This window comes from Harmonia axyridis, chromosome 1 (genome assembly GCF_914767665.1).
Source record: "Harmonia axyridis chromosome 1, icHarAxyr1.1, whole genome shotgun sequence".
NCBI lineage: Eukaryota > Metazoa > Arthropoda > Insecta > Coleoptera > Coccinellidae > Harmonia > Harmonia axyridis.
In genome coordinates this window covers 74,665,478-74,686,506 of record NC_059501.1, presented here as the reverse complement: position 1 = coordinate 74,686,506, position 21,029 = coordinate 74,665,478, and the positions used below count along the sequence as shown (strand labels likewise).

The 21,029-nt window shown below is 33.8% G+C and overlaps 1 protein-coding gene across 5 annotated transcripts in view; it reads right to left on the bottom strand.

Moving 5' to 3' along the window:
* Positions 1–21,029, bottom strand: part of LOC123688552 (papilin) — a 123,804-nt gene that overhangs the window by 50,709 nt on the left and 52,066 nt on the right. For all 5 annotated transcript variants that reach the window (XM_045627127.1, XM_045627125.1, XM_045627124.1 and 2 more), the window contains exon 2: positions 4,066–4,123. In XM_045627127.1, coding sequence (XP_045483083.1) covers positions 4,066–4,123 — 58 coding nt within the window. The remainder of the gene's footprint in view (positions 1–4,065; positions 4,124–21,029) is intronic.

Below are 21,029 nucleotides of genomic sequence, written 5' to 3'. Positions count from 1 at the left end.
AAACGTGAAATTAGGCGGTCACCAAACGTGTCTTTCAATAAATCGATTGTGGCACGAGCTGTGTGACATGTTGCGCCGTCTTGTTGGAACCACAGCTCCTGGACATCATTGTTGTTCAATTCAGGAATGAAAAAGTTAGCAATCATGGCTCTATAGCGATCATCATTGACTGTAACGTTCTGGCCATCATCGTTTTTGAAGAAGTACGGACCAATGATTCCATCAGCCCATAAAGCGCACCAAACAGTCAGTTTTCTGGATGTAACGGTGTTTCGACATACACTTGAGGATTAGCATCACTCCAAATGCGGCAGTTTTGTTTGTTGACGTAGCCATTCATCCAGAAGTGCGCTTCATCGCTAAACAAAATAAAATGAACGTAGTGCGCGATACGTATTCCGCACAGAACCATTATTTCAGAAATGGAATTGCACTATTTGCAAGCGTTGTTCAGGCGTGAGTCTATTCACGATGAATTGCCAAACCAAACTGAGAATAAATCACTTGACAGCTGTTAAATCGGTCGCCATCTTGAACAGTAAATTTTTTTGTCTTTCGAAATACATAATTCAGAGAATTATGAATGGCACACTTTTTTTAAACAGTAGCAAACGGAAGAATTAATGTTTTGTGTAACTGTTTCAAAGTACGGTATTTTTATATTTCTTTCGTGGCAATATTGTTGATATTATCAGCTGAGATTTTAAATTTTATAGCTTTCTGTGCAACTTTTTTTCATTCTAAAACCTTCAGCACCTACTTGGTGTTTTAACACTGCGTAAAATATTGATTAGAAGTATGCATGATCAAACTGTGAATTCTATTGAAACTAGATATTAAATTTGAAACAAAATTACGTAACCATCTCGGAATAATGTTAACTGTTAGATTAGAAGAGGGGCAAAAGATGTAAACTATTTGTCTATTTACTTCAAGTCGAAAATGAGTATCAATAGTTAATTATTTGAGAAAATTTAAACCATTTATTTCAATTCATAACATAATTTTGGAAGGGGAGTATGTATTAAATCTTGGAATTAAAATTCTTCAATTTCTATTCTTAGCCCTCCACAAGAGTTTATTTTTTGGTTTTCTATTCATATCGAGATTGTCTTTTACATCTGCCCAAGCTTCTTATATCCTGTGCCGCTGCTGTGCCCGTGAAGTGTTTTCAATGACATATAACTTATCTTTCAGATAACCCCGCAGAAAATAATCGAGAGGAGTTAGGTCCGGTGACCTTGGTGGCCATGCCACAGAGATACATTGATTGAAATTAAATCTTCTCTAAGATTTAATTTTCAATTCTTATTTTTGCTGTAAAACAAATGGAATTACAGTTTACATTTTCCGAGACGGTACATCATTTTGTTTTATATTTAATTTCTAGTTCCAAAAGAATTTACAATTTGATAATGCATACTTCTAATCAATATTTTATACAGCGTGATTCAACACTCAGTAAATGCTTAGGGTTTTAGAATGTAGAAATGTTGAATAGAAAGCTTTAAAATCCAAAATCCCATCTAATATCATCACGGAGAAATGAAAAGAGGACCATATTTTAATAAATTACGAGAAATTACATAAAACCTTAATCCTTCCGTTTTCATTTTTTTTGAAAAAAGTGTTCCATTCAAAGTAAATAAGTAAATTTATTTTTCAGAATAATGTATTTTTTCATGGCAATAATATAGACATTCCTCTAAAAAGTTTTAAAATATATGTAAGGCGACTGTTGTTTTATATGAGTGATCAAATCAAATTAGTAGTTAAATTGACAGAAATAAAAGAAACTGCAATTTAAATTGAAGAAATAATTCGATTTGAAGATCAGATGAATAATTAATGTTGAATGTTGTTTCTTTAATTTTCATATGCAATTGGCACATAAAAAGCTCTTGACTTTAATTAAGTGCTCTCCTCAATTTTGGGCAGTCGTTTCTGTCGAAATGTCTGTAGATAATTTTCGAATTCTGATCCCGGAATGGACCCAAACGATGAGGTTCAACGCAATAATGACGAATCTGTTCTCAAATTCGATTCTGTCCGTCCGTATGAATGAATGAGCGCTCAAAAGATCCTCAGTTCTTGTCTGGGCTTTACCAATTTTCTTCGGTCTTGAGATTATCGGCGAGATAGGGAGGAAATGAAATATTTCTCTTAGTGTGAGCGTGAGAGTAGAGTAGGGATAGTTCCTAGGGCATCTCTGTTCGCCATCATTCACCGATAATCGCCCAAGTCATCGAAATCTAAAGAATCCAGACAACATTTCAGTGCAGCTCATCACGAAATCGCACTTAACACCTTCATTTAAAGAAACAGTTAATGTTTGCAGTCGGAAATATCTACAGGGCGTCCAATTAGAGTCTTTCTGATCATGCGAACTCAGAGTAAATCAGATTGATGCCATTCAAGCTTTTCAACTTTGATTCACTTCCTGGATTCTTCAAAATTGCTACAGTTATTCCATCCAATGCCAACAATCTCGAATCAAATAGAGAGTGTGAGATGAAATTTTGAGTTGATATTAAGTAGGTGTCATTGGCAATCACGTTGACTTGTATTTCTAAAATCGATAAATCCTATATTCTCCTGTGTTGGTGAACATTTTTACATTTGATTCACGAAAGGAACAGTTCGTTTATAGCTTGTTATTCAGGGTTAGTCTTTGAATTGTACTTTGTACTTAACAATCAAAATTAGACAGAATATTTTAAAGATGTACCATTTTTTTCTTGTGAAGTAATAAATTAATTTTATGTTCTTAAATTCAAGAAATAAATTGTTATACTAGTTATAAATTTATTTCAATAGAAACAACCTCTCATTATTTTCAAACTGAAACATACATGATTCTGATATACTTGTAATATATTGTAACAGAATATCCTTGAGGTCAAAACGACTACTTTTCCCTATGCTACACCTGGAAACTTGCATAATTGAAGTTTTTTCAAGCATGAGATATACCTATCATTTCAAATTGGAAAAATTTCACATTAGAAAAACCAGTACCTATTAGGCCAATTGAAAAGTCCCCGATCTGATGCACAGATGGCGGTGCTAGTATTAAATTTATGTGAATTTTTGGTTGTACCAACCTTCAATATGATGATATCGTTGTTTCATCAAGACAATGCGCCGTGTCACAAATCAATAAAAACTATGGCAAAATTGCATGAATAGGGCTTCGAATTGCTTCTGCATCCACCGTATTCTCCAGATCTGGCCCCCAGCGACTTTTTCCTATTCTCAGACCTAAAAAGAATGCTGGTTGGAAAGAAATTTAGCGCCAATATAGATGTAATCGCCGAAACTAAGGCCTATTTTGAAGCGAAAGACAAATCATACTACAAAAATGATATCGAAAAGTTGAAAGATCGCTATAATCGCTGTATCGTCCCCGAAGGCAATTACGTTGAATAATAAAATCAAATTTTGCCAAAAAAATGTTTTTTACTATGGTAGATCGGGGACTTTTCAATTGGCCTGTTATCTTCCCGAGTAGTTGATACTTCCAGATAGTTTTTCTCTTTCAGGAAGTCACACAGAAAAAAATTCAATGAAGTGTGATCTGGTGATCTGGCTGGCTGCAGATCCAAATTCGAATACAGACTTATTTGTGATGAATCTTGAAAAATTGTTCGTATAAAACTTTTGTTTTTTCGCCATAGAACAAGGATCTGCAATAAAAATCTGGGGTTCTCATTAAAAATTCCAAAGTTGATCCCCCTCACCTCACAAGTGTGAAGGAAATGGAAGAGGTTTTAGCTTAAGTGGACTCTCAAAACCATCAACCATTTTATTCGAAGCATTTTTCGAGATTTTTAACTGATTCAGCTTGAAAAAATTCACCTGGTATTCGATGAAACCCCAGTGTAGCAAAACAATTATTGTAGTGTATGATATTAAAGTTTTGCGGAATTCAGTTTGGTGTTTTATTTCAGACAAATTTTTGGTACTCGACCTATTGGAAAGTATCAAATTTAAAGACGAGTTAAGTTTCACAATAAATGTATAGGTATTTCTGAAACAAAACAAGTAACTAGAGATAATACTTACATGCCTACTGAAAACTGGATCCACATTTATAAAAACTATACATATCATCAGAGAGGACCTGTAAAAAAAATTCAATTACACATTCAGCAAAAAAATTCTTTGAATGTTTATTATTTCCAAATAAGGTCTATTCATCCATTCAAAAAAATATCGTAATTCTCCACGATTAAAAATGCATACTTCATTGCTAAAAACAATATGGTTCACTAATATCGAATGGGGGCCATATACAACAATCAAAAGAGAGCAAGTTTTACAATCACCAACTACTGTTTTATGTCAACAGAAGATTCCTGACACTGCGTAACAAAAAGACTAATGTGAAGTGGATAAATAATGAATCTTTTGACAAAATGCAATAGCTCAATTTAGAGATAAATTGTTTCGATATAATGTTAAATGAAATCTTGTATAGTATCTTTTAATATTACAGCAGAAATTATCCGGTTAGTTAATAAGGACTATCTCAAGAAAGGATCTAACCGACTAGACATCCAACAGACATGCGTAATTAAAAAGGAACACGATTACAGGAACATGATACATCTAACTTAAGAATTCAAAGATAATCAATGGAAAACACGAGTGAGCTTGTCAAAGGCGTAGATACGACAACGTTCTTCCAACAAGCTTTTCTTTAGTAGCAATTATAATTCATTGAAGTTCCTTTCAGGAAGTCAGGATTAAATTGAGATTGGTTAATTTAGTGTATTATTTGCATAATAAACTCTTGGGATGATTTTTGAGCGCTCAACACAGGTAGAAATAAAAGAATTTGCTGTACCCCTTAGCTCCACCAATGATTAAGAAGATCTAGGTAGCTAGCGGTTCAGAAAAAATTATAATCAATTTAATTATTGATTATTTTAGGACTATTGGTGACCAGTTAAGTAGTAGAGTTCAGAGTAAACTCTTCAAATGAGATATTCAATATTTTATTATGATAGAATGAAGACCTTGGTTTGCATGAAAAAAAATTTAAAGCGTTCTAATATTGTCTACAATTCATGGAAGTTTAGTTATCTGCTCAGATACTGGAAAGCCAGAAATCAATATATTGATATTTGTTATCTTTTATTTATACATATTTTTAATTCAACTACTTATACCTATTTTGTTCTTTTTCTCTGAAGACTTTACAAAGTTCAAATATACAAAGGAAACGTTGGATTAGACCAAATTGGTTGTCTGATTTCAATGATCTCAAATCTTAACTATGTAATTTGAACTCAACTTGTTTACTGAAGGACCTCAAAACATCGAATCCTTAAATGATAATTGACCTCAAAAGAATTATCACATTTTTTCAGGGTCCTTCTGAATTTTTTTCTCTAATCTAACAAAAATTCACAAGAACATCTCGCTGCACTTATTCATCTCAGCAAACAAGATATTTGAGGAAATATAACCTTGTATGGGGTTATCGTTCCTCAAAATTGAGCAGGAGACTCGAAATGAGAGAAGGTTTATAACCCTAGACCGAGCCTTAGACAGATTCGGCATCTCAGACTAGGCCAATGTCATCAGAGCTGCTGGGCCTTGGCAAGCTTTTTCGCTTGCGCTGAACTTCAGTAATGCCTGTAAGGAATGGAAAATCAGGAAAATATTTAAAAAAAAGCCATTGAATAGTTGGTTTCTCAGATGATCCTTGATGATCGAAATTTAACGCGCATACCGGATGTGAATTATCAACATATAGAGTCTTAATTATTGTATCAGGAGATTAATTCAATACGTTCTCACGAAGCGACGTAATAAATTAAATATAAATGAGGGACATAAATTTTGGCTTATCAGAGTCGGCAAGGAAAATGAAGAGTTTTGCTGAGAGAACGGAAGAATTGAATTCGACGAATTAGAAAGCAGAGATTTTGAAAAATTGCAACGACAAAGGTGATATTTTTGAGGGGAACGATGAAAAAAGGCAAAATCACTGAGGGACTCAGATTGAGAGTGGCAATTTATTTCAACATTCGCGAGAGCCTGATTTGAAGCAGAGCAATTCTTTTTAGGGTAATGCGTGTCATTCAATCAGGTTTTTGATTTTGAAGTGATTTGGAAGACTAACTGAAAAGGAAATTGATAGTAATCAGAAACAAGGAACCTCAAAAAAAAACTGTTTCGAACCTGATAAGGGTTTTTGAATGGAAATCAACGAACGTTTTTTTTTGGGTAATTATGAAAATATTTAAACAGGTTCTTTCTGATAGCTATTCCTAACTAAAGAAAATAAAAAAAAAACCTTGGCTGGTACAAAATGTCACTTACAGTGCATGAAATTAGTAAATATACCAAAAAGTCGACAGAAATCCCAAATTTAAATAAAAAACACAACATTTCCAATTCATTCTTTCCACAACTGATGCTTATCAGTTGGCAAAAGCAGGTTTATAGAAAAAAAACTTATTGTGATAATTGGACAGCAATTCTACCATACCCTACCTACATACAGTTAGATGAACAACATCACCAAAACAGAAGAAATAAGATGAGATCCCATTTTAGAAACGCTACAGCTTCGAGTTTTACCTTCGGTATTTTCAGCATTTCAATGAGCAGTAGCCACGTTTCCAACGCAGAAAATAACTCAGTGAAAAATCGTAATATACAGGATGAGTCGGGAGTATCTGTCCAAATTCTAGCAGCGTATTGTACACGTGAAAATAATTCAAAAAAACTCATATGTTCTTATACAATTCTCATTTGTGTTCGAGATACAGTATCTAAAGTTAGAATTGTTTTTCTCTCATAGTATCTACAATTCACAAGATATTCAACTTTTGGCATTAATATTATCATTGATAGTTCACACCATGCAAAATCGATAGCAAATCCACAGGGTAAGATTTTCTCTGGAACACTGTTCACTGTTTTACTCCAGAACTTTATTTTTTGGTAAGCCACTGTTAATTTGAAAAAATGTAAAAAGAATTATGCTGATATACTAAACTTTATGATCTCTTGTAGTTTTGTCGTATCTGCTACCGATTCCAGCAAAACAATTTTGAACGATTCTCCCGAAATCCTCAGAAAAATCCAAATTGTCATGAAAAAATCCAGTAAGTAAGCTGTGATGAATAAATTCATTATTATAGTTTTTATGGTTATTTTCCCGGTCTGTAACAATGATTCATAAAGATTCGATAAACTCGTAATATCATTACAAAAAATGTATTCAAACATGGTGTTGACCATGTATCTCGAAAACAAATGAGAATCGTATAAGAACATATGAGTGTTTTTGAATCATGTACAATACGCTCCTGGAATTTGGCCCGTTACTTCCGACTCATCCTGTATAATAATTCTATTTTTCATTGTATCGAATAATATGTGAAATAATGAAAATTGTTTGATATTTACTTGATTGTCAACTAAAATATGTACATCAAAATAAATATGGTTATATAACTCAAATTTTCTACATATAGGTTCTCAAAAATCGTGTCAATTTGACACTCTTTGTAATTATGCAAAAAGTTGTATAACCTGATTATTTTAAAATACTTACAGTATTACTACTAATAATTTGAATAGTGACAAGTAAAACGTCGAATATTCCATGGCTACTAGATTATTTTTAATGGAATTCTAATCAATCAAAATCTTTACCTGCCAAGTTTGGTCAAAAATTCGAACGCCTTCTTGGAGTAAAATTTTTTTATGCCACAGATTACACCTGTTGCCTTCTGACGTATTCTCGACTCCTAACCTAACCCTACCCAATCGATATTTCTATTCCTACTCCCATTTGGATAGAAAAGGGTTCGTTACCTCTTTCACGTTATGTTCGCCTATTGAGAGTTGACCAATTTTCTTCGGCTAATCCCTGTTATTCCAGGAAAACCGGGTCAAATTCAGCACCGGTTGGATGAAAATTCCGGGAAAGGGTTCGAAAATGGGATCATCCAGGCAAACTGGCCCAGGATTGCAGAAGTTTGAGAAGATAGTACATCCGGAAAATCCGGATTAACAGCAGGATATCGATTTCCTGACGGAAGTGTGAGTATATATATATATATATATATATATATACAGGGTGGCCACTTTTTCAATGGGATTGTATTGGTAACTTTTAAACCATAAGAGTTAGAAGGTCGGTCCAATGGAGAAAAAGTTGCATGCATAGAAGCATTATCAAGCAGTTCAAACAAATCGAGATTATCAGGGCCGGTTATTGAGATATCATAAGAAGAGTAAATTCTGTCATTTTGATTTTTCTTTTTTTCCCACTTTATTTCAAATATTATCAAAAAATGTTACAGGAATATTTTATTCGACAGTAAATTGTTCTCAATTTGACGTAATCAGATTTCGTATACAACGTTTCGTGCTCTCTGGGCCACCCTCAACCTCATTTTTTTCAATACGGACCTGTATATTTTATGACACTTTTCGAAATAACTTTTAACGCTGAATTCAACGATATATCATACAACGTCTTTCAAAGTTGATTTTCAGGTGATTTTGACCCTTATCCAATTTTCTTTGGGTCGGATCTGTAGTGAATGCAATTTATCCAAAACTGCTGTTAATAAAATAGTCAAGAGACGCGAATACAATGATTTTAAATTTGAATACCAAGCCTTGCAAAACTTATATCGTAATGATATCAAAATAAAGTTCGATTCTGTAATTTGTTTCAACGGAACAAATGACAAATCCAACAATAGTGATTTCTCGCGAGAAGATTGAGAATGTATTGGAAGGTATTCAAGAAGACGAAATAAGCAAATGTAAAAGAAGTAGGGTTCCAGAACCGTTAAGTGCATTTTACAAAATGGTGGAAATTTCGAACACTTACTTCATTCATTTTCATTTACTTTCGAATAATCATTCGATTTTTCTTTCATTATGATAATTCGTTTAATTATTATGAATTGAGATATGTAAATAATAATTACTTGTTTCTTGATTTGACTCTTATATGTTCCATTTAGTTCAAGATGAGTAAGTTGATTTTCTCATCGAAATGTATTGCATGTTGTTAATTAAACTAAAGGTACCTGAATGTAATACAGATCCGACCCAAAGAAATTTGGATAAGGGTCAAAATCACCTGAAAATCAACTTTGAATGACATTGTTTGATATATCGTTGAATTCAGCGTTAAAAGTTATTTCGAAAAGTGTCATAAAATATACAGGTCCGTATTGAAAAAAATGAGGTTGAGGGTGGCCCAGAGAGTACGAAACGTTGGATACGAAATCTGATTACGTCAGAATGAGGATAATTTACTGTCGAATAAAAAATTCCTGTAACAGTTTTTGATAATATTTGAAATAAAGTGGGAAAAAAAGAAAAATCAAAATGACTGAATATACTTTTCTTATGATATCTCAATAACCGGCCTGATAATCTCGATTTGTTTGAACTGCTTGATAAAGCTTCTATGCATGCAACTTTTTCTCCATTTGACCGACCTTCTAACTCTTATGGTTTAAAAGTTACCAATACAATCACATTAAAAAAGTGGCCACCCTGTATATACATATATATAGGATACATATAGGATGAAGTGGTTTTGAATATTTTAAACACAATACAATCAAATGACTGGGTGGGTTTGGCCTGATACAAGTAGAGAAAATATTCTTTCTCCTAAACTAAAAAAAGGGCACTGATTTATAACGAAATTCCAAAAAACATTGATAACTGGTTAGAAATATGAATATAATAATTTACCTATAATATTCTAAATTATGACGTAGCTCTGAGCTTCAATTGTGATATTTCATGCTTTAATTCTCAAATGAGAAAGTGACATCTGATTTCAAAAATTCTTCAATCTATGTTCACCAATTTTACTGACATGTTAAAAGGATGTCTCAAGAAAGATCTCATTTTTCTTTCCGATGAAGGAGTTACTTGAGTTGAATTTTCACTGAACTCCTATTTTCTATTCCTTATATGGGTTGCTCTGCAAAACACATAGATGTTTTCTACTGTGGTATAATAACTACACTCTAATCCACAGAATATTATCTAGAGTTGGACCATTGGGTAGGACCCCAATACATAGTAACAAAGCACAACAACCAGTTCTTACTAGCTCTAAGTTTCTGAAAGTTCTTATATATGTCTAGGAGAGTTGGAATAGAAAACATTGAAACAAACATGTATATGGGTATTCCAATAGAAACTGCTAAAAAGCAGTTTGAGATATTCGTAGGAATTATCCAAATATACACTACTCTGCTCACCCAGTATTTAGTGTATCATTACAAAGACTTGGAGAAGAAAAGGTATCAGAAGTTGTTAATTGGAAACCCTTCACTTAGTGTTCGAGGTTTAGCTACTAGATTTAATTTATTATCGAATTTTAGTTGCATCCACACAAAATGTACAAGCTTCACATGCTGGAGATGCCCCTCAACAGTCAGAAATTTATCGATGGTAACTGATTACTGTTACAGGGTTATCTTGCATTGTGATCTCTAGGTCTCTTGTGGCCCCATCAGAGTTGTTTTCATCACAGCACCATCAACAGCTCGCCTTCCAGTTCTAGAGTTTTAATAATGAATTCCAGCATCTGGAATGAATTAACTCCTAGAAATTTCTAGCCCAGAACATTTTACGTAGGTTTGCAATAGCGAGCCATTCTGTCACCAAGAGATCAGGATTTTTTTTCTCCTCCCCACAGAGTTCTCCTTTGTCAGTCCCCTCAGTGAAGAGGTGTAGAAGGTTCCATAGGAACTTTTTGGGGTGATCAATCCCTGGAAAATTCCTCCAGAGTATTTCCTGCTTCTCTCAAAACTTCTTCCTATAGTTGTCTTTTGCTATATTACATTAAGCTTCGGGGACAGTAGTTGATGGATTCTCCACAAATACACACAAAATAATAATTTATTTCGCTTTTCATGGGGTCTGAAAAGGCTTGTTCCACTAGAAACCGTACAAGGAACAATCAAAACGAATAGGTTTAATAGGAATAAATAAAATAGGAATAACATTGCAAAATTCACTTGTCAGTATACCAAGAGCATAATCAGATCTTAATGCTCTATATATTTTTTGGCGGGGACTTGAAGTAGCTTGTCTATCATGTTGGCATCTCATCTCATCCATAAAATTTGATATAATTCAAGATGAAGCTGACCAGATGGAATCTTCAGTTCGTGGATGTGAGGCTTGTACTCAAGCCAAAAGAGGATATTTCGTATAATTAAAATTTATTATCCTTATTGTTTGTTGTTGATTGTTTAAGAGGGTTTTTAGAATGTTCATATTATGTATAGTTCTAATTTAATTGATTCAAAAAAGGAGAAATATTTTTCCAAATGCTTTGTTCCGATGATGTCATACGTTTAATACTAAATGGATTTCGTTTTTTCATATTAAGGGAGGTTGGTATAGATTTGAGAAAGTGTATCTGCAAAAATTTTCAAGTTCTTGATTTTCTGTAACTTGCGAGATCAAATTACGAAGTCACTAAATATTTCAAAGTATTACCTTGAACTCCAATAAAAAGTAAATCTACTAACCTCCCTACATTCGATTTCACTTTCATCCTTCTTTGTCATCATAACATTGGAACAAGGTCACAGAACCTTTCCGTTTATGAATCTCTACCAAGTTCCTTGATCTCTCTACCTGCTTATTCGAAAGTGGTGTGACTCTCTTTTGGGTCAATGTCTGTGAGTATTGATGATAATAATTACATAATTGACTCGAAAATTCATTAACACCTGTTAGAATTCGCTTTTAAGTTGGATGTGCCAGGAACAGGAGATTATAAACAGCTACAGGTGAGGGCAGGTAGAAGACGAATCTGGAAATTCTCAGCGAGAGGGGTTTGTAGGTGTTTGAGATTATCGATTTTCGGATTGAGTCGTCTGCACCGTGAAAATTTGATCTCATTCGTTTGAAAATAATAATTAATTGTTTGTTGACGACTTTCAGAAAGTATTCATCACACATGTATGTATTTTGTATTATTCTATGGGGTCTAGTGTACAATCATTCAATTATGTACCCAATATGTTATATTCCCATTTTCCCCCATTACAGCTCGCGATGCCTGGTTATGAACATTTCGGCTAACATATTTGATATTATTGTACATCAGATATATGAGGATTCAGTTATTATGGTCTCTCTTAAAAAAACCCACAACATGTCGTTTCTCGGTCATATGAATTATTCTGGCGTCATATTGTGGCATGAAAAGATGTATGGAAGATCTTGGATTTTGTATCTCATTTCATAGCCAATGTAGAGCAGTGTATAAAAAATTATCGATGGCGGTGCCTAATATAACCAAGGAAGATCATTTCTCAGTCGGGTTCTGGCCACCGAACAACCAAATTCCATCCCAACCAGAAATGAGAGCTCCCCGATTGATGAGCAAAAATCCCGAAAATTGCAAAAAATCCATTTTCAAAGCTCCATATCGCGAAAACTGTCCATTTTTGAGCTTTGTGGCTAGGGACACTTCTGATCAGTTCATCAAGAACTACAACATATCAAAAATTCAGCCAAATTCACGGAAAGCCATTTCCCATACTAAACGTGAAATCGAATGTAAAACTGAGCCAGTGTGACCAGATTTAGTAGAAATCTACTTTTTTAGTAGATTTTTCGCATTTTCATGGAGTTTTTAGTAGGAAGAAATCCTTTGGTAGATTTTAGTAGATTTTGGTAGTTTTAAAAATTTTAACCGAGACGGTTGGGAATATGGAAATTCGGATGTCTAGACTGTTCCTATGAATCAATTCATTGTTCATTCTCATTGAGGTTCTACGTTCTACGTGTTTCTAGAAGAACGTACCTGCTTAAACATAATAAAATCATAAAACTTCTTTGGTGGATGTCGGCTGAGAATAAATACGAAGAATGATGGAATATCCGAAGGGTGCCTCATTAAAAACAGATGGTGTGTAAACTTCCGTTGAAAATATACCATTATCTCACATTTGGTATTTTATTTAGTGGAAAAAAATATGTCTAACTGGAATTTTATCCACAAATTTGGGTGGCTGCATATTTCAGATTTCGAATGCCAAATGCAAGAGAATATTTTCGGCTATTAACCGCATCAAAACAAAAAATAGAAACAGATTTCTAAATAAAAATAAAGTATTGTTATAACATGCTAAAGAAGAACTTAAAGAGATAGGTGATTGTTGTCGTTTTCAACCTACAAAAAATATGCTCGATTCGATGGATAGTGAAAATTTATATTTGGATGTTAAAGACGATGATTTGACTGCAGATTGATACTGATTTTTCAATTATTTTTTTTATGTTCAACTGTAGTATTTCATTTCTTTATTTAATGTTATTTTTATCCGAAAGATTTTAGTTTTTATTTCTATTTATATCCTTTTGTTTATTTAAATATATGAATTTGTTTGTTTATATTCGCTATTTTGATCCTTTTTGTTTTTGTTCGTTTTTTTTTTTCCTTTTTTTGGCGTTTGAATTTTGAAATAAAATTTTGTTTTATTTTCGAATCTGTACGCATCTGTACTGTTTATCCTATTCATGAAGTAAAATTTAACCATAAGAGACATTAGATTAAAATGTATTCTGAATAATGTTAAAATCTAATGCAGCGCTATCTGTGAAATTTTGTCAAAAAATATGTTAGTAGATTTTTAGTAGATTTCTGAACGGTGTTAGTAGATTTTTAGTAGATTTCTGCGACAAATTTAGTAGATTCACCATATTTCAATCTGGTCACGCTGAACTGAGCCTAAGTGCGAAGACTCAACTCAACAGGTGCAAAAATCTGAGCACCAAGCGACCAATTCCCCAGGTGGGTTCCAACCGGAGGCATACCTGTTCATCCTCATGTTCACCTGATAAGACGATGGCAAGATGCCGTAGGTAAATCGGTTCGATTTTTTTTTCTCCATAGGTGGTACATAAATCAACTGGGCCCATGAATGAAATATGTAATCGGGCCGATTACAACTTTTACGTTGCATCGATAAATAAGAACGGACGAGGCACCTCTCTTCGCTGAGAGGTTGTTAGAAAATGATACGAGGCCGGTAATTCAAGAAATTCCAGGCTGCAACGAGCTTGTTGATTGAATTGGAGGTGCTGTGTGGAGTGGCCACGTGCAGGCCAATCTTCCATTCATAAATATCGAATGTTGTGATTTTATCTGCTTCCTGAAAATATTTTCTCGGTTCACACCCGACCTGCTTCAACTCCTCATCGATTGTGCGAGTGAGAGGGAGCTATCCGACGGAGAATATATTCCTGCTATCAGGGCAGCGTTGAGTCCAGACATTTTTCTCTGGTGTGAAAATTTTATCATCTAGAGGAGATAGTCAAAGAGTCATTTTGATCTTGAGAGATAGTCTTTGGGTTTCAGGTATGTTTTTCTCATAATAAATAGTGTTTATCAGGACACGAAACTATTTTTTATTCATTTTTCAAACATCAACAAATGTAGCGTTACTTAACCTTATGGAGTGACGGGATATTGAGCCTAGGAATGGAAATTCAGGGAATGCAGTGGTTGATTGCACTTCTTAATCTACCGGTAGACAATTGAGACATTTCTTGAAATTTAAGTTTTTGAGTGATTTCCCAAGAAAGCTATACATTATAAGATATTATTCGGATCTAATATTAACTCCAGAAGAGAGAGCTAGAAAGAAAGGAATCGACTGTAACATAAGAATGAAACACATGATGTTTGCATCAGTTGGTCGAAGTCACAAGATACGTAGGAATTCAAGGCTTGGCTTGATAAATGAAAGTGTTATTATTTATTGCATAAAAGAACCGAAAATATCAACTTTTTTGAAATGGAAACATGAATTGAATCACTATAAATCATAAACAAAATAAAAATAAAGTTTCTCAATATTGATAAGCTTCCAGGCTATGTTTCATTTTTTAATTTTCCATCCAGGATCTAAGATACATGCGGCATCTTTTAAGATTCGTCGCCTAACCTATTGCGGGTTTTTGTAACTGTAAGAGCAGCTCTGGAAAATTGTCTGTCAACAGGAGCTGATGAAGATGCTGGCGTTGATAAAAAATCCTTAGCCATATTGGCCAAGTTTGCATAGATATTTCTCAAACTATCAAAATCTACCAATAGATATTATAAAAATGTGAGAAAACTACTAATAAAGTCACACTGGCGAATGCTTCAGTCTCTCGGCGCTCGAGGAATCCTCTTATTTAGTTTAAGCGCGCACGAGATTGCAGAAATATATGTAGATTGTAGATTGATATCAAGTCAAGCAATAAATATCTTAAATCAAGTCAAGTCAAGCTCAAGTATGTAATTTTTCACGAGCTAGTTGGTTAAAATGTCAAGCTACTTGGCTTGATGAATCCCTAGTATCAATAAGACCGCAAAATCGATTTTGCACAATTTTTCGATTTGGTTTGTTATGACAGATATTTAGTACTTATATGGAAGTTAGTGTTAGTATGTAGTATATTACGATACAAGTGTATAAGTGGAAGCACGCATAACGATTGCAATTCGATGAATTGTTTAAAGGCGTTAATTTACTCCAATAACAATGCTAGAAATGTCGTTTGGATAATGATCCTTTCAATTGTTGACAAGTTTATTTTACAGTTCATATGATCGATAATTTTAAAATGGTATAGCAAACCATGTTTTGTTGAGGTCTTAAATCTAGCAAAATGACAAATTCACCTTTATTGAAACACCCAATTTTTATTTGTAAAGTGAAGCATCTTTAATTTTTATCGAACATTTGGTAGTATTCAAACACTATTTGTTTATTTCTAAGTTAACGAAAAAAGTATATTAGTCATATCTAAGAATGTTAATCACAGATAAAAATAAATCACAACTTCGTTTACGGGAAGAGAACAGCTCAGACAGTTGCCAGACATTTTCATTGAGCAAATGTTCCATCCTGTTAATGAACGTTTTATTTTAGGAAGTGATATAATCACATTTTCTACCTTTAAGGAGTGCGGATATACGAGATTAAATTTACGTATTGTTTTTATTAATTCAAATGTATTCAGTGTGCACCTATTCGGAAACTGTCAAATATAGCAGACTCGACTGTCATCATCACTATTAGTGAATGTCCTGGTGTAGGTGATCATAAATTTAAAATGCCCGCCAAATTAGATTGACGAGATCTCAGAGTGATAAACGTAGATTGAGGGAGCATATGTCATTTTCAGTCAGCAAATTCTGTCCCCAACATGAAATATCAAATTTGACATAAAGCGCGCTGAAATGAAAACATATCAGTGATACGATATTTCACTCAATTCTCGAGTTTCTCCACAAAGAACGCACTTCTTATGTCCCATAGTGAAGCTACAATTCGAAAAATAATTGCTGGAATCGGCTAAAGGGTTCAAGAGAAAATGAACTGCAAACTTCTCGATGAGATTATGTCCGTTTTCTTATTTTGCAGGTGTGTATAATAGAATTGATTGAATCAGGCTAGCCTAGGAAAAAGTTCAGACCGAAACGTCTGTGTCATTCGAAACAAAATGCGAGATTCCAAAGTGAATCAGAAGAAACTCCTTTTAAAGCAGCCAGTCCTCTCTCAACCACAGAAAAGAACTGGTTTATCTTCAATGTGGTAGACGTCGTCGCAGCAGCAAATGAACCATATTTGGAATTATTTCTCACGTACTGGGTTACCAGGTCTATTGTTGCCTGAGTTGTTTAATTCACTTTCAGTATAGTGATTGGATCACGTGATTCGTTTGGAATCTTAATGGCCAAAAGACGAGGAATGTCTCATTTGAATATATTCAAATTTGAGACACTTTTTTCGATCTTGTTCGTTTTAATTGTAGGATTATGCTCTCTAATGATTTGGGTATTTACATACTACTACCCTGTAATAGTACACAGAGTAGCAATATTTTTGTTGCAACATGATTGAGTAAATAGTATTTCTCTGAAATTGTTGTTGCTATTACTGTAAATTTTTTTTGTGTCAAATGGGGTCCTGGGTACAGTTGAACTTTTTGTGGGTACGATTGAAACAATTATATTCGTTTCAAATTCATAAACATGTTTCAACTGTCTCCATGCGAAACTAGAAAAATAGAAATAGAAATGAAAAATAGAATAATTATTTAATTTTCTTTTTGTGGATGCCAAGGGAATGTGCAAGAAAAACTTCGCTGGACTATCATAGTAGACTCGTTGGTATACGAAGTGGCTTATAACAGCGTAAAAGCCATAATTGTGATTTTGAATAATTTTTTTTTCTATATTTTAGAATCCTCAACACTCCTAGAAGAAAATTATTAATTTTTTTCATAATTTTAGAAACATTACTCATTTAAATTCTACTTTTTTTAATTGAAGACTGATTAGATGTATATATAACCTACATCCATTTTACCTTTCGGTGTTTGGATTGATTAGATGTACTAAATTGTATTATTTTTTGGGTGATAATTAATAACATTTGGCGATACCACAATAACTCATGAATATTTGTAAATGATCAATATAAGTTGCTAAATTATAAACTTTTGTGTTATTTGCATATGTTTCAATTGACTCCAATCACTGTTCAACCGCCCTTGGCAAAAGGACAATTAAAGCAATTTTATATTATACTTTATCTACGACTATATCAATAAATACTAAGGAAAAAATACAGACTTAGAATATAGACAGAAGGAACGGGAAATAAACATATGTGCTCGATCCCGAGTACAAGAGAGATGGAAACTTAGTGTCACCAATCACAATCGAACTAGCTTCGGCTAGCTCGAATCCAGTACAGAGTACAGACATAGAACTTCATTGAAAAACCTTAATAGTTGCCTATAAAAATGCATTAAAATATACCAAAAAACATTCCCTGTAAAAGATGACTTAATGATCTTACTGCTACACCAATCTTGAAAATTTTTTCAAACTCCTTTATATTTTTTTCGGGCAAGTAATTCTGTGTGGTAACATTAGCTGTTCGTCTTTGGAAATGTATACCTATATAATATTTCATCTTCACTATCTGAATTAATCGTTTTCAGCAAAACATTCACAATAATTAGATATCTACTTAATTTGAAAACGTTAAAATTATTAAAGTGACATTCCCTCGGTCATTACTCCCCTCAATAACAATAATGGAATGTTCCCTTTCGGCCAATCGAATAGAAGCAGAGAAGTATAGAAGCACAGATCCATATTTTCCGATTTATTATAGTGAGATATAGAAGTGAGTTATTATAACTCACGCTGTTTGTTAATGGATACTAGTAATTGCTCAAAGCAGTTCATTAATGAATATATAATTCAATAGGAGTAGATAAAGCAAAATTGTTTCAACCGTACTCAGTCTCTCCTACTTAGAATGGTCACTTCGAGCATGAGATTTTTCGGAAATATGAAATTCCTGGGTTTGTTCACCCTGAAATTTCATCAACTTTCACGTGATCCTTCGTATCATTTTTTGCTCTGGAATTAATTGAAGGTTTCCGAATTTCTCATGATTTACAACGTAGACGGTTCTGTCCCAAATTACAGACCAAGATGCATCACGACGTAAAAATGACCCATGCGATAGATTTTGATGGGTGTATATATAGCGGGAGATTACGTAAATTGCCATTTTTTCGACAAAATGGAAACCAGCCCGATTCTAGAGTTTATTTTTATGTTATTCATCGGTGCCTTCAACGGGCTGATGTAAAAATGATCTCTGGGCCATATGCTCGGAAACAGAAATACTCAGTAGGTATATGTAATATTATGTTATGACTTTTATTAAGTACCTACACACCAATGCGTTCTTGGTATTCCGAAAATTCAAATCTGGGATTTGTTGATTGATAGGAGCAATGAACTTATACGATTAAGTTTATCGTTTGAAATTCGAACTTTAACGAAATAAACTGGATAACTTACAGGAACAGTTTTAAACACCTATTACGCCAATTGAAAAGATTCCCGGTCCCCGGGCTAATATTAAATCAATATGATTTTTAGTTAGTACCAACCTTCAAACGATACGTTCAAAATTAGACAGCCAGTCCGACCATTAGTTTGTGAGATATTGCGTTTTGAGTGTAGCTACTTTTGTTATTTGAAAAAAGATGGAAATGCTGATAAAATATTGCTTTTTAAAGGGAAAAAATATATTTGAAGCCAAATCTTAGCTTGATGAACAATTTCCGGGGTCTTCAACAGGAAAAGCAACCATCATTGATTGGTATTCTAAGTTTAAACGTGGTGAAATGAGCACCGAAGACGGGAAACGCAGTGGAAATAAGAAAAGTCCACAAAATAATTTTGAATGACCGTAAAGTGCAGTTGATCGAGATAGCAAACATTGTGAAGATATCATCTGAACGTGTACCTACATCATATCATTCAAGAATCATGAATATTTGTACATGAGAAAGCTGTGTGCAAAAAGTGACAAGCGAGCTCACAATCGACCAAAAGCAACAACGTGTTAATGATTCTGAGCAGTGTTTGAAGCTGTTTAAGTGCAATAAGTCTGAATTTTTGCGTCGATATGTTACAATGGATGAAACATGGGTCCATCATTTCACTCCCGGGTCCAATCAGCAGTCAGCTGAGTGGACTGCACATGATGAACCGAATCCGAAACGAGGAAAATCACATCAGTCAGCTGGTAAAGTTATGGCATCAGTATTCTGAGTAGCGCAAGTTATAATATTCATTGATTACTTTCAAAAGGGCCAGACCATCAACAGCGATTATTATATAGCTTTATTGGATCATTTAAAGGATGAAATCGGTAGAAAACAGCCCCATTTGAAGGAAAAAAGGTGCTGCTTCATCAAGACAATGGCCCGTGTCAAAAATCAATGAAAACAATCGCAAAATTGCATGAATTGGGCTTCGAATTGCTTCTGCTTCCACTGTATTCGCCAGATCTGGCCATCAGCGACTTTTTCCTGTACTCACAGACCTCAAAGGAATGCTCGATGGAAAGAAATTCAGCACCAATGAAGAAGTAATTGCCAAAACTGGGACCTATTTTGAAGCGAAAGACAAATCGTACTACAAAAATGATATCGAAAAGTTGGAAGATCGCTATGATCTCTGTATCGCCCTCGAAGGCAACTATGTTGAATAATAAAATCGAATTTTGCCAAAAAAACGTGTTTTACTATGGTAGATAGGGGAATTTTCAATTGACCTGTTATATATTGGTAGTCGAAACTCTTCTGTAGAGGATTTATTTATAATTTGTATAATTTGTGATAAAAAAAAACAGTTCTCCATCATTTTTCAATACGAAAATCACTAAAATTCATTGAATCAGAAAGCTCATTCAAAAACACATTCAAAGAATATCAATGCCCCCTTCACTTGTAATATAAATAACTATTCTATATATTCCTTTCTTCCAAATATTTCAAATACCCCAGAACCAGGTTAAAGTTTATAAGAACACCACCGTTTCAAAGTGATATTTTAAATTGACGGTATATCATTTTGTTAGGACAGAACGAAGACAGGTGAAAACCAGGAATCGAAAGCCAGATTTCAAATTGTATCGGAAGAAATAAGTTTATTTGTTTAACTAAATTTACCCTTCGCTAGCTACTGGATATTTCTATCCGGAAAACCTGATAGAGTTTACGATGTCGGAAATATCTTCGATTATATATTCTTAGGTATTGTATAAACATTAGTGGCATAGTTCCTTTGACTCACTCTCGCTTTCAACGTGTATGTTAAGTAATAAAGAGCATATGCATATTAGTGATATTATGTGCTATTTTTGATTTCTTTGAGGATTTTCTTTCTGGTTATTTCGACGTCTTGTTTCCAGTTTGCGGTCTGTTGAGATAAAAATAAGAATATGTATCGGAAGAATGTTTCACCAGGTTTTGATACTGACTTGATTATTTTCCCAACTGCGTAATACACTTTCCTTATGTACAGGCTGGTCTACTTTTGAAGAATGAGAATTCAGAAAAAACACGTGTTTTGGATCCTAATGTATTCAATTGCATTTCCCGAAATTTAATTTCCTAGGTACCAT